The sequence below is a fragment of the Castor canadensis genome, chromosome 1, assembly GCF_047511655.1.
Source record: "Castor canadensis chromosome 1, mCasCan1.hap1v2, whole genome shotgun sequence".
Taxonomy (NCBI): Eukaryota; Metazoa; Chordata; class Mammalia; order Rodentia; family Castoridae; genus Castor; species Castor canadensis.
The window spans coordinates 125,226,354-125,240,645 of record NC_133386.1 but is presented as its reverse complement, the minus strand read 5'-3'; the positions used below and the strand labels follow the sequence as shown (position 1 = coordinate 125,240,645).

Sequence of the window (14,292 nt, the reverse complement as noted above, 5' to 3'; positions counted from 1 at the left end):
GCAGAGACCAAGGGACAAAGGTTACAGGGAAGGAACTGGAGGAGAAATGGAAAAGTTGCACAGTCTGTAAGCAATCATGAGGCAAGTAGATGGGCCAAAAAGAGAATGGAATCACAATCCTAATCGCTTCCATGCATAGAAACCATTTATGTATTTATATTATGTATAAATATATATACATACCTGCGTAAACAATCAGGCACTCAAGGCATTTTGTATATTTCACTTTTGAGTTACCCAACAAGCTACACAGCAAGCTGTGAGGAACTGGAAAGTAGAGGAACATTGTCATCTCCACCCCTAAGAAGTTACATGTAAAGAAGTTGCCACTTGCCTCCTTTTCCCCCTTCCAAAATGGATGGTACAACGGAAAAAGAAAGGGAGGAAATGGGACCCCAGGTTTGCCAATTTTTCCTCCTACCTCAAACATTTGTAAGAACAGCAAACAGAAATACAGAAAGCGCAATGAAAGGCCAGAAAACGAAAGCGAAGTAAACAATGCAGACATAAAAGAGCGAAGAGATGGAGGAGGGAGCAGAAAAACAGACCAGAAAATCACACCGAAGGACCAGCACTCGGAAGGCCAGCAGTGGATTCACTTACACTCCCACCGAGCAAGGCTGAGAGGCCACACGAAAAACTAGCCTCTAAGAAAACACTCAAATCAATAACATATCTCCGGTCCGTTCTTTTCAATATAGACTTTAATTCATAATGAATTCAAGGGGAGGACCAGGCACTGTTTAGAAGGAAAAATTACACTAAATACATTGACGGGACAGGTGGCTACCACCACTTGCCCCTTCTGCCATACCCACCCCATTATTCCCAAAACCCCATCTTGGGGTTTTTTTGTTTGAGTTTGGTTTTGACTCGTCTGGTCCAGTAAAAATCAATCGAAGGCTTAAAAAAAGAAAAAAAAAACTTGAGGCTGTGATTATAACAAACCCTAACTCTTCCTCTTTTTCTGAAGTTTCTTTTATTAATTGAATGGTTTTTTTAATCCCGTTTCATCTCCATGTGCATTTTCCCATCGTTCTCCAAATTTAGGAAACCCGGAGGAGGGCGCTCGCCACAGCAGTTTTAATGCGAGGTAAAGGTACCTCGCAGTCAGTCCCGATGCGCCCCCTCCTCCCCTGGCGCCCCTTCCCAAACCCCGTCCTGTCTCCAAAGGCTGGAGTAAACCGTGCGGCTGTAGCCCGCGCTGTAGTCGTAGGGCACCTGATGGGGCGGCGGCAGGGAGCAATCTGGAAAGAAGGGGGCAAAAGAGGCCAAGTGGCCTGGCGCGTCCTCCCCGCCAGGAGAGTCTGCGGCGGCGGGGTACAGGGGGCGCAAGGGCTCGTTCAAGGTCAAGCCGCCACGGGCGGCAGCTAGGGGCGACTTCTTGTTGCTCCAGGGCTCGGGATACAGTAGGTTCCCCACCATCGCCGGCTGCGATTCAAAGAGGCCGGGCTCCATCTCCAAGGGACCCCGCAGAACGGCAGCCCCGGTGGGGAACACGTCGAGAGGCTCGGCGGCGAGGAAGACGCCGGCCTCGGTGCCGGCGCCGTAGTCGGGCCCTAGCAACTCGAAGAACTCCACGGCCTCCGCCCCTTTCTCCAGGTCGCCCAAGCTCACGCCGGGCCCCGACGGCCCGCACCCGCCGCTGCCCGCCCGGGACGGCTCGGTGAAGAAGGACGGCGGCAGGTTGCGGGCGCGCAACGGGACCTTCCTGGCGCTCGAGACGGCCGTGCCCCCCGTGGGACTTGTTGATTCCCCGCCCGCGCCCCCTGCGCTCACTCCACTAAGCCCGGCCTCGGGCAAAGCCGCCGCCCCGCCCGCCGGCTCGGGGCCCCCGGGGACGTGGCGCAGCGAGTCGAAAAGCGCTGCCAGGCTCCGGCTCTGCAGGCTGGCAGCCGCCGCGGCCTGCGACGCCTCCCGCCGGGGGACTGCCTTGCCGTGGGCCGGGGCCGCGACGGTGGAAGAGCTGGGGGCGGCGGGAGGCCGCTTGGCGGGCGTGTCGGCCGCGCTGGGTGAGGGCGGGCCCGGGGGCGCGGCGCCCATGAGGCCGCTGCAGCGCTTGATCTGCTTCTGTAGGTATTTGCGGTGGTTCACCTTCCGTTTGGACTTGCCGGGCTTATCCAGCGCCAGCTTGATGTTGCTGGACGCCGAGTCGATGAAGCTGAGTAGGTCGCGGGTGGCCTCGCGCACGTCCCCACCCTCGGCTCCCGACAGCAGCGCGCCTGTCGGCGCCCCAGTCTCATCGTCCTCAAAACAACAGCCCTTGTCCAAGCCTCCAAAGGCGCTCCCCAGCCCGTCCGGGGAACCCCCGAAACCGAAGGGTACGAAGGGGTGCGTGCTGAGCAGGGCCGCTTGCACCGCCATCGCGCGGCTCCGGGGCGGTCAGCACAGCGGCCCGTGAGCCCCCGGCCGGCTCCCGCCCAGGCGCGGCGCTGCCTCCTAGCTCCGGGCCCGGCTCGCTGCTCAGCCTCCCGGGGGAGCTCATTAGATCTTGTAAGCGAGGGGCGGAGGGATGGAGCGCAAGGCGACCGCCCCGGTGGCAGAGGGGAGGGGCTTCCTTAGCGCTCCTTTGGCCCGGAGAGACGGGGGGGATGGGGGGGGTCGCTTGTCTACTTTTCTGGGCTTTCTCAAGCCTTAACCCCTTCCTTTCCCTGTGCCCCGGGGCATTTCTTTTGGCTAGCTTCAGCCATCAAGGAGAAGATGGCCTGTCCTCAAATTCCAGCGACCTCTTGTATGCTGCGGGAGATGTCCCTGAGGCAGAGAAGGCAGCGATACAGAGGCGTGGGTTTCGGATCCAGCTCTGTTAACAGTAATAGCCACAGCTACTGGATGCTTGCCTGTGCCAGACATTACCCATACATTATCTCAATTAAGCCTCACCCAACAGCCCTGTGAACTAATGGGCTATAACCATTCAATAAAAAAGAGGAAGGTGCACCTCTGGGAAGTTCAGTGAGTTGACTAAAGTCACATCCAGCCATCTAATTACAAAGCTATTCCCAAGTTCCTGGCAAAACTTGTGTTCTTTGTAGGCCTCGATTTTCTCGTGGGGGTAAGAAGCTAGAGTAGCTTCAAACTCTACCTCTGGTCCTTAAGTCCTATGCTCTTGCTTCTATCCATTGATTGTTAAAAGTAACAACTAGCATATAGTAAATTGAAGTCATCACTTGGACCATCTTTTATTTAGTACAAAGACAGCACAAAACGAGTTTAAAAGGAATCAGTTTCCCTAAGCCAGCTCTTGCTTGAGAGAGAACCCCAGATGTGTATAACACTCTCAGCACATCAAGCAAAAAAATGAATTGGAACCTCTCCTCTACCTGTCATGCCATTAGGTTATCTTTTTCAAACTTCCAACTTTGAAGTTTCATTTCAAAGATCACCTAGAAGTTCACCTAGACCTACTTTCACCTTGGGATCAAGAAAATGAGCAATATGGTAGAGTATGGAAGGTAACTCAGAAAAGACTTGGGTGCTGGCCTGAGCCTCACCACTCAATGGCCAGGTGACTTGGGTTGAAATCCTTGCTCTGCTAAGTACATGGCTTTGAACAAACCAGCAGCCAACCATGCTGTGCTTAGCTTACTCATGTTTAATACAGTTTAGGTTGCCCACCTCAGACTTGGAATATTTTTTTTAAATGGCCTGTGAAGGTCCTTATCTGTTGGCTATTCTATAGCCTCGATGAGTATTCACCCCTGCCTTTCTAAAACACAAAGGATGACTCTATTACCTTGGACATTGTGTGTCACAAGGTACATAAGGATTAAAGGAGATCTATATATAAAAACACTGTGTGCATGATAGAGTGGTTTCTAAATAAGTTATTATAGTATAAGTTAAGGTACAAACCATCTCTTGCAAAATTCTTTCCTTTACACCTCATTTTTTCCACTTGTAACGGAAACAATTTTAAGTACCTAGAGCACAATGCCTTGCCAAAGAAGAAAGGTTTCATTTAAGAGATACACTAGCCACTCAACTCCACAATGTAATCAGACTTTTTTTTTACTTTTTAATTCATATTAGCTCAATTATTGTGTACCTTTCATTGTGTTCAGTCAGAGATATCCAAAGTGCAGAATTTAGTCAGAAATGCCCAGAGACATATTGCACAGAACTCTACATGTGACATCGTTAGTCTGAAAAAAAAAACTCTTAATCTCCTGCTAGAATTCTAAATTCTAATATAATCATAGTCAAAATAAATGGATTATAGAAAAGATTAAAATTTAAAAGTCTTCACTTCTAGAAAGTTGGATTTTTTTAACTATTGTTGTACTGGGGGTACATTCTGACATTTACAGATGTTCTTACAATACATCATAATTGAATTTACCCCCTCCATCATTCTCCTTTATCCTCACCTTCCCCCAGACAATTGGAGTTTTAAGCATCAAAGCTGATTTGAAGTAAGATGAGGCCAGGTTTCAATTCTGGCCCTGCCTATCGCTCAGTGAGTTTGCTGAGAAAAGTCATTTTATCTTCCTAAGGCTCAGATTCCTCATCTGAAAAGTGGGAGCAGTCACAGTCACCTCAGGGTTTTAGTGAGAGTTAAATGATATAACAGGGAATACTTCCAAGTCTTAACTTTTTATCATCTGTACAGTGGAGATCACCTCAACTTCTCAAGGTTGTCGGAAGATGGTGGGTATGAAATCACCTTTCACAAAATAGTACCTCAACAAATGACCACATTCTTGATTCATTACCATTCATTACCAAAACACCAGTCATTCATTACTCAGCCTTTCATTATTAATACACCATACTATACAACCAGCACCATTCATACTTTCTCCCCAACAAAGAGAGTGTCTCTTTTCAAATGCAGGAGAATATTGTAGAAACTTAGAAAAAGGCAGTGTGATATAGCAGAGGAAGTGCTGAAACTGTAGCCAGAGACCGAGATCAAGTCCAATCATTCTGTCTTTTTAATCTGACTGACAGTAAAAACCTCACCATCTGGATTTGATCTCTAAAATAGGAATAATAACATCAGCTTATTTGACAGAAAACAACAAGAATAATGGATGTGAAACTCTTTTGTCAACCATAAAGCTCTCTATATAAAAATAAGATCTTTATGGTTTACCATAATTCACAAAATTTATCCTTACACACAAATATCCATCCAGTCACTTACTCATTCAGCAGAAAGATTTTGACACCCACAATGTTCTTGGCACTATGCTAGTTCTGGAAATACGGATATAAGAAGATGTGATTGCTACCCTTTCTGGTGGAGAGATTGACATGCAAATAGGCATTATAACATACAGTGGTGTGTGTCTCAGTGGAAGTAAATTTAAGGCCCATACTTGTTGGGATAAAAGGACCTTCTGGTCTGCCCAAAGGAGTCAGAACATTTACATAGACAGGTAGCATTGGAGCCAAGACACAAGTGATGCATTTGAGTGTGTCAAGCAAGCAAGCAATACCTCTGTCAGAGAGAACAGCCTGGGCAAAATGAAAGCAATGGTGTTTATAGAACAATGAAGGCAATAAGGCAACAAAGACCAACTTCTGCTCAAAATAATTCTATACCTGAATCCAAAGTAAGTCCTTAGGTTTTCTGCTATCAAACCATACACTTCACCTTGTGGTCTCCACTGCTTTTTTTCCCCTTGATTTCCTTTCCTTTGGGGAAGAGCTCTATCTGGTATGAAATTGGTTTCAATAGTCAGTGGCCAGCTCCTGCCAGGCCCATGGGCTCCTCCTCCTACCCCCTTAGTGAGCATGTTCACTTGAGTAGCTTTGACATCAATACATTTCACTTCCTATAGAGCAGAGGAGGGACTCAGCTCCAGCCTGCACTGCGGGCTCTACTGAGCTCCAAACTAGCGCTTTTCCTCCCAGTGATGCCTAATGCTGAGCAAGTGGGATTAGTCTCCTTGGGAACCAAGCCCCCCAGGGACTCAAGGGCTGAACTCGCCCCAAATCGTTTGGGAGAATTGAGATTTCATATTGTTCTTTTACACTTGGATTTCAGGACATTACTTAGACAAAAGCCCACCTGAGAGCTGCCTCTTTTTTGTGAGTAAATATAGCAGCAGGATCAAAAGCTGACTTATTTAATTTGTTTTCCTCTTTGTAACTTTAATCATATTCCCTGCAGGACAATCTTAGTCCTCAGAGATGTCAGGAATGCACGTTCATAATGAAAGAAATAATTATGCATCTTTTCCCTCTCTCTTCCCAGAACAATTTCCTGTCACTCATTAGTTTTGAAATCTCAAATAAAGCAAATTAATTCCTCACATAATTTTAAAAGTATCATTATCATCACAATACAATGTTACCTTACAAATTGCACACACCCCCAAAATATGTCCCTTGTTTTCTTTCTCATTCTTTCCCCTGAAAATCACATTCTACTAAACTACATTTTAGTTTCTATCTTAAAATATTAGGTGTTATTCTGGTTTTCTATAGTTATATAACAAGTCACTCTAAAATTTAGCAGCTCAAAGCAGCAACAATTTTATCATATTTCACAATATTAAGGGTCAGTAATTTGAGCTGGCTATGTGATCTTTCTGGTCTATGAGACATTGACGACTGGCCAAAATGGCATCATTCACAGGACTGCACCTGTGCCCACACATGCTGGCCTCTTCAGTGTGCTGGTCTAAGTGTACTTAGATTACTCATAAGGAACCTTAGAATTCCAGAGACTATGCTGCAAGTGTGCCAGGGGCCATTTGACAGGTTTCTTAAGCCCTTGCCCTGGAATCCTCAGAAGGTTAACTTTCATTACAATCTCTTGTTCAAGCAAGTCATTAAGGCCAGCTCATATTAAGGGGAGGGACATTAGAATCCATCCCTCAATGAAGGAAATAGCAAAGAATTTGTTTAGTATGTTGTGTGGTTTGAGAATGAACTATCCCCCATTGGTAAATCGGGAGTTGGTTGTCAGCTAATGAGCTTTGGGAACTGACTGGATCCTGAGGGCTCTGACCTAATCAATAGTTTAATCCCTTCATGGATTCATAATATGATGGCAGTATTGGAAGGTGGTGAACAGTAGGAGGTAGGGCCTAGTTGGAGGAAGTAGGTTACTGGGGGAGTGTACTTCCTGTAACCTTTATCTCAACTTCCTGTTCGTGAGGTCCATGATGTCACTTGACATGTTCCTCTAGTCCCTGTGTTTCCTGTAAATGGGAAATAAATATAATCAGATCTGTGTTCCTTTTTATTCTCTCTCTCTCTCTTTCGCTCTCTCTCTCTCTCTCTCTCTCCCCCTCTCTGTCTCTCCCTGTCTCTCACACTTTGTCCTCCCTTCTCTCTCATTTCTATCTCTATCTCTACATATAAATATAAATATATATGCCATAGCATGTAATGCCAATATTCTTACTTACAATATAATTACTACAGTTTGACTTTCTTTCTTTCTTTCTGCCATTCTTTTATTCTTTTGTTCTCAAAACCTTTCCCCCGAATCCTCCTGTGTTTTAACATTTCCCCATTTGGTTATGCCACCAATTCAATGCTTACTTCACTGTTTATAAATATTTTCTTTATAATTATTTGATTTTTTTGGCAAAACTGGGGTTTGAACTTAGGGCCTCACTTTTGTTTGGCAAGTGGCCCACCTCTTGGGCCATGCTCCCATCCCTTTCTGCTTTGGGTATTTTTCGAACAGTGTCTTATGTTCCCAGACCAGATCACAATTGTCCTATTTATACTTCCCGCATAATTGAAATGACAGGCATGTGCCACCACACCCAGCCTTTTATTGGGATCTCACCAACTTTTTGCCTGGACTGGCCTCAAACAGGAATCCTCCTGATGTCCACCTCCTGAGTACCTGGAATTACAAACTTAACCCATCATGCCTGGCATATAATTCTTCCATTTTTAAAATAATTTTTAAAAATTTAAATGGTTTCAAAGTCAAAACTATACCACAAAGCATATTCAGAGAGGCCTAACTTCTGTGGTGGTCCCCTCTACCCTGTTGTTTTTCTATCCTTCCTCTAGTTAATGGTTGTTTCATTATTTGGATTCAGCCTCATAATTTGCTAGATAAATCATACTTTTATTATGCATACTTTTCTCTACCTTGCTTTTTAAAAATTTTTACAGTTGAGTAGTATTCCACTGAGTGTGTCTACTAGAGTTTTTCAACCAGTTTGATTAACTTACATGGGGGTTTCTAGACCCTTCATATTATAAATCATATTGCAATAAACAGCTTCAATATAAAACCAAGATTTAGCAATTCCAGGTCTGATGCTTCTCTTCCAGTATCAGCAGTTATGAAAATAAGACATATACTAATGTATATTTCATTCTTTCCTTCACTTATTTAACAAACATTGATTAAGCACAGACTGTGTCAGGACTAGTGGTTTGATTTTTGGAAAGACATAGAAATGCAAGAAGTAGAGTCCTATCTTAACAGAATTCATGTCAGGTAGACAATGCAGACACATATTCACTAGAATGCAAAGCCTTATAATATAAGGTGTGAATGAATCCCTGTGGGTTGAATATAAAAGTAAATCCACAGTGATCAAAGATATTTAAAAGGAGGCATGGATAATGTAACATTTGAGTAGAACTTTAAAGGAAGAGAACATTTTCCCCAAATACATAAAGATAATAGGAACAAAAGAGTCAGGCCACATAGAGACTTAATTATAATGTTTGCACTTTTTTTTAAATGAGGAGAATTTACCCATGTGTTACCTATTTATATATGTTAGATATTTAGTTACAATATTGATTTTCAAGTATATATATGGCATTTTCAGTAATGAGTATTATTTCACTCTTGTATGTGTATAAGAAAATAGTGGGAGACAATGAGTGCCTGAGATTATTAAATATATTGAATGCCAAGCCAAGAGACAATGTACAATCAACACTAAACTGTGCAGTTCTCTCTGTCTTTTTGTATTGCTTGAGATATGTTGGGTAAATAAGATCTGGAGAGAAAAGATCTGGATTTAAGTTTTGAATCTACTTTTTAAATTTTGTTGATTGACTGACAGATTCTATGTTTTATTTATTTCAGAAAGAATTTTAGGCCATGTATACAAATACATAAAATACAAAAAGATAATAAAAATTAAGAGTAGGATTGCAATCCCCTGCCAAATATTAGTTCCAATACTGTTCTCTCATTAAAAGGTCAAGTATTCCATGAAGTCTGTCTAGTTCTAGAGCTTGGGCAGAAAACACACAGGATGAACATCCTACAGTATTAGAAAGTAAGGAAGTAGTCAATACACAAAGCAACTACATGTCAAGGGGACACAGGAGCCAACTGAAACAAAGCTGAAATGACCAAAGCTGAAATAATTTGATCAACCAAAGAAGTACTGGATTATCAAATTATAAACCAAAGATAAAATAAATACCCATTACCCTATGCTAAATAAATAATTGAATACATAAACAAGAGACAATACACATGTGTCCCCTGCAGCAGAACTCAAAGTAAATTATATGCCTAGATGGAAATATCACAAGAAATCTCCTCACTTTGTGCAATCAGTATAAGCTAATAAAAAATAAGACATATGAATGGCCAGAAAATATATTTTAAAATGCTCAACATCAGTAATCACCAGGGAAATGAAAATTAAAACCACAATGAGTTATCATTTCACATCCATTAGAATGGCTATTATCAAAAAGATAACAGCTGTATGTTGGCAAGAACGTTAAGAAAAGGGAACATTTATACTCTATTAGTGAAATTACTACAGCCATTTTGGAAAATAGTATAGAGGTTCCTCAAAAAGTTAAAACTATACCTTTCGTAGGATCCAGCAATCCCAGTATGGGTATAGATCCAAATGAAATGAAATCAGTATGTCAAACAGATGTCTGTATGCATGTTTGTTGCAGCATTATTCACAATAGCCAAGAAATGGAATCAGCCCTAAACATAGGTGGACAGATAAATGGATAAAGGAAATATATATGTTTGTGTGTATGTGTGTGTTTGTGTACTAGAATACTATTCAGCCTTTACAAAAAAAGCATCCTGTCATTTACAACAATATGGATGAACCTGGAGGATATTCTGCTTAGTGAAATAAACCAGGCATAGGACACACAATATGATATAACTTATGTGGAAAGAAAATCAAATTAAATTCATAGCAATAGAAATAGAATGGTGATTAAGCAGAGGTCCAAGGGGAATGTGTCTGGGGGAGAGGAAGGCATTGATCAAAGGGTGCAATGTAGCTGGGCTTGGTGGTGCACATCTGTAACCCCACCACATGCTGAGAAGACTGAAGCAGCAGGATCAAGAGTTTAAGGCCACCCTAGATAGCAAACCCTTAACAACAACAACAAAAATTAAAGGATAAAAAATGTCAAACAGGAAGAAAAAGTAACTATGTCATAGTATGGTAACTATAGTCAATAATATTGTATGTTTCAAAATAACTAAGTGTTAAGTCTCAAATGTTCTCACCACAAAATAAATAGAATGTGATAGATATGATTTAGTCATTCTATAACGTCTATATAACAAAGCATCACACACATTAGCACCTCATAATTATAAACAATTTCTATTTATCTATTAAAAACTTAAAGAAAGGGCTAGTGGAGGGGCTCAAGTGGTAGAATGTCTGCCTAACAAGTATGGGGTCCTAAATTCAAACCCCAGTAATGTCAAAAAATTAAATAAATGTTTAAAAATAAAATAACTGAAACCACAAAAACAATTTAAAAGAAAAGAATGAACTTTATGTTATGTGAAATATATATATGTGTATTATGTGTATATGCATAAAAGATGATGTCTACATATATCCTGAGTTCCCATTAAAACATTCATAGTTTCTCAAAACTTTGGGAAAGAGTCTCCTTCGTGGTCAGAGGTAGACAGTAGATCCCTAAAAACAGATTGAATAGTGAAAAATAACTCTTGGCTGCTCACATTTTCTTCCAGGCAATTTAATTGACTGTGAAGAGACCCTGCTTCACCTTTGTTAAAGTTCTCTCACAAATGTTAAATACTCAAAATGTTAGTCCAACCAATTTAATCCAGCCAGTTTAAAATGGTTTTGCCATCTTAAATTCTCTATTTACAGTGTGCAGCACTGCTCTCATGCTGGAACAGCCAAGAATACTTGGGCATTATCCCATTCTCAAGACCATAATGTCAGACCTATAACTCAAGGGAGTGGAAGGGGTTCTGGCAACAGGAAAGTTGCCAGCTGATGCTGAAGGAATACCACACAGGTTTGAAGTTTGGGGAAAAGCCTGCACGGGGAGAAGGGACTAAGAGCATTTCAGGTGAGGACACATCCAGGTCAGAATTCACAGAAGTGGGAGACAGAATGTGTACACATAACAGTGGGATGGCCATGTGGGTATATGTTAGCATGGGTAGGAGTGACAAGACAGGAGGTCATGGTCAGATGAGGAAGGGTTTGAATACCATACTAAACATTCTTGGCACTATTGTGTCAAGAATGGAAGGGAAGGATTTTAAATAAAGAGAATAGTTATTTATTTTAGAAAAATCACTCCGTGTGGTAGATGTATGCAATGGAATACTACTCAGTTACAAAAAGATACAAACTACTGATGCAACAACAGGAATAAATCTCAAAAACATTAAGTGGGGTCAGGTAAGACAGCATAAAAGAGTACATACTATATGATTCCATTTATAAGAAATTCTGGAACAAGAAAACTAATTCATGGTACTGGAAACCAGAAGAGTGGTTGCCTGTAGGGTATGGCAAAGGGAGCACAAAGGAGCCTTTATGTGAGGCTGGAAATACTGGGGTCCATTTTTTGTCACTGTAACCAAATGCCTGGGGTTACTTTATAAAGAAAAGATTTATTTTGGCTGGTAGTTCTGTAGGTCCAAGATCTAGCAACCTCATCTGATCTGATGATGGCCTTCTTACTGACAGAGTCCCTAAGTGATGTAGGACACCACTTGGCAAGACACAGGGAGTGTGTGTGTGTGTGTGTGTGTGTGTGTATCTTCTAGCCATGCTCCTTCTTCTTATAAAGCCACCAGGATTCTCATGAGGGTTCACTCTAATGACCTCATCTAATCCCAATCCCTCCCAAAGGTCCTCTAAACACCGTAGTCAAATTCTTTACAGCCTCTACTGCTTCACAATGGGGATTACCTTTCAATGTATGAAGCCAGGGGGTCCCACAAACCACATCCAAGCCATTATCAGGGTGTGTACGTTTATTAAGACTCATGACTGTATACTTAAGATTTGTCATGTCTATTTGTAATTTATATATAAAAAAGAAAGAAGTCTCAGTCAGGCACTAGCATGAAGGTTAACTCGACAGAGAGTAAGACTGAAGAAGATAAAGCTGCATTTTTTTTCTCTTCTGTTACCATTCATTCAGGGTCTGCTCCATCATGTGGGCTGCAGATCCAACCAGGTGAGGCCAAGAGGGAGGTGAAGGACTGGATTTCCAAGTCTTTTCCCTGGAAATGAGGGAAGTTACACAAGTAACTGATAACTGATTGCTTACCCTCTCAGAGACACTAGATTCAAGTTGAATCAATAAGGAGCAACACTCATCATATGTAAGTCTATTCTGAGCCCACAGAAGTTTACAGTAAATGTAAGAGTATGGACACCAGAAAGACCCAGGCCCACCTTAAGCAACCCAACAGCACAATATCCGGTGAACCAGACAGAAATGCTTAAAGACCTAGATCCTATTATATGAGGTTGAATTCATTCAATTAAACAGTTTAAGCATCCCGATCAGCCTCTGGAACACATTTCTGCAGTGCACTAAAACAATGGCCCAAGGGGCAGCTGAAGTTGCTTTCTCTTGTGTGAGGCCAGCTGGAGTGGCCTAGTTCATCGCCAAGTGGGGTGGGCCAGCTCTGCATAATTGCATTAAACCTGCCTGTTCTTTCTGGAAAGCACTTCCTGACCACATCAAGGGAGGAAATGAGTAAAGGGGGGCACTTTCAAGTCTTAGCATACCACACCTGTCTTTCAGTCCCCTCCACTAGCCACTCAAAATCATTTTTATTAAAAGAAAATCAGAATTAAGACTTCCCTGCTAAAGACCAGTTTTGCTATACTAGACTCGATCTTTCCTCATTATTAAATTGACTCACTGAGCATAATGTTGAAGACACACAAAATGCATTAGATTATATTTGTCTAAGACTCAATCCGGGAGTCACTAATTCCACTGAACTTTCTGAGGATCCTGTCCTGCTTTTGAGCCCCACGTTAATTGCTAGCCTCTTTAAAAATCCTCCTATGTTCTCACAGCTAGAACTCATGCTGGCACATCTCCCTCCCTTGTGCTCCCCTGGTATTTCAGGTTTATCTTCATTCACCCATCCATTCACTCAACAAACATCTTTTGAGCTCCTACCTTACGTTTGAAGCTGTTCTAAGCACGTGCACATGTTCTTCATTTAATCTTCACAATAACCCTTTCTGGTAGGCAATGCTATCTTCATTTTACTGAAGAACATGTTACTAAGGTCACAGAGTGTAGGCAGCTTGCCAAAGGTCAAATAGCTGAGAGCAACAGTGTGCTTCATACCCAGATCCCCTTTCTCCAGGCTCAGTCTAACTTCTTCCAGCTATGTCTGCACTCATGTATTGCTATCATTTGCTAACTATCTATTAAGGATCTGCTATGTACTACTCAAGCACATGCTAAACACCCAGGTTATACACATAATTAAGTCTTGCTCCTAAGAAGACAATTACCTATTTTATCATGTCATTTATTCATTCAACAGATACTAACTGAGCACCTTCTAAATCCTAGATATTCCATGCACTGGACATAGACAAATGTCATAGACATGCTTCTTATCCTCGGAATAGGGTTTTACAGACACACAAGCAAACTGTCACTGGAACACATAAGAGGGAGTAATTCACTGTGTCTGGGAAATCTGAGAAGATAGCATAAAGATGTTGCCATTAAGTAAGATAATGAGGGTTTTGATAGAGCAAAAAGGGGGAGAGAGCATCCCAGAGAACATTCTCATGAGCCAGGTCATGGAGGTTTTTAATTACTGAGTAGTTACCCGGACGCTTGTGACTTACACCTATAATTCTAGTTACTCAGAAAGCAGAGAATACGAGGATCACAGTTCAAAGCCAGTCCCAGGCAAATAGTTCATGAGACCCTATCTCAAAAAAGGGTAGCAACACAATATTGAAGTGAAGAACATAGTTGGAAAATGATAAAGCTATAGCAATCAAGACAATGTGGTACTGGTGAAAGAATAGATACATAGATCAATGGAGTATCTTCATATATACAGTCAACTGGTCTTTGACAAAGAAG

At 42.1% G+C, this 14,292-nt stretch overlaps 1 protein-coding gene across 1 annotated transcript; it reads right to left on the bottom strand.

Annotated features, from left to right (window-relative positions):
- Window positions 1–256: 256 nt before the first annotated feature.
- Window positions 257–2,486, bottom strand: Fam181b (family with sequence similarity 181 member B). The gene has a single exon (XM_074081816.1). The coding sequence runs from the start codon at window positions 2,362–2,364 to the stop codon at window positions 1,111–1,113; it is 1,254 nt and encodes a 417-aa protein (XP_073937917.1). The 5' UTR covers window positions 2,365–2,486; the 3' UTR covers window positions 257–1,110.
- Window positions 2,487–14,292: the final 11,806 nt, after the last annotated feature.

Bases quoted from the DNA above. Each gene is read 5' to 3' on its own strand.
- Fam181b (XM_074081816.1), bottom strand. From the start codon at position 2,364: ATGGCGGTGCAAGCGGCCCTGCTCAGCACGCACCCCTTCGTACCCTTC.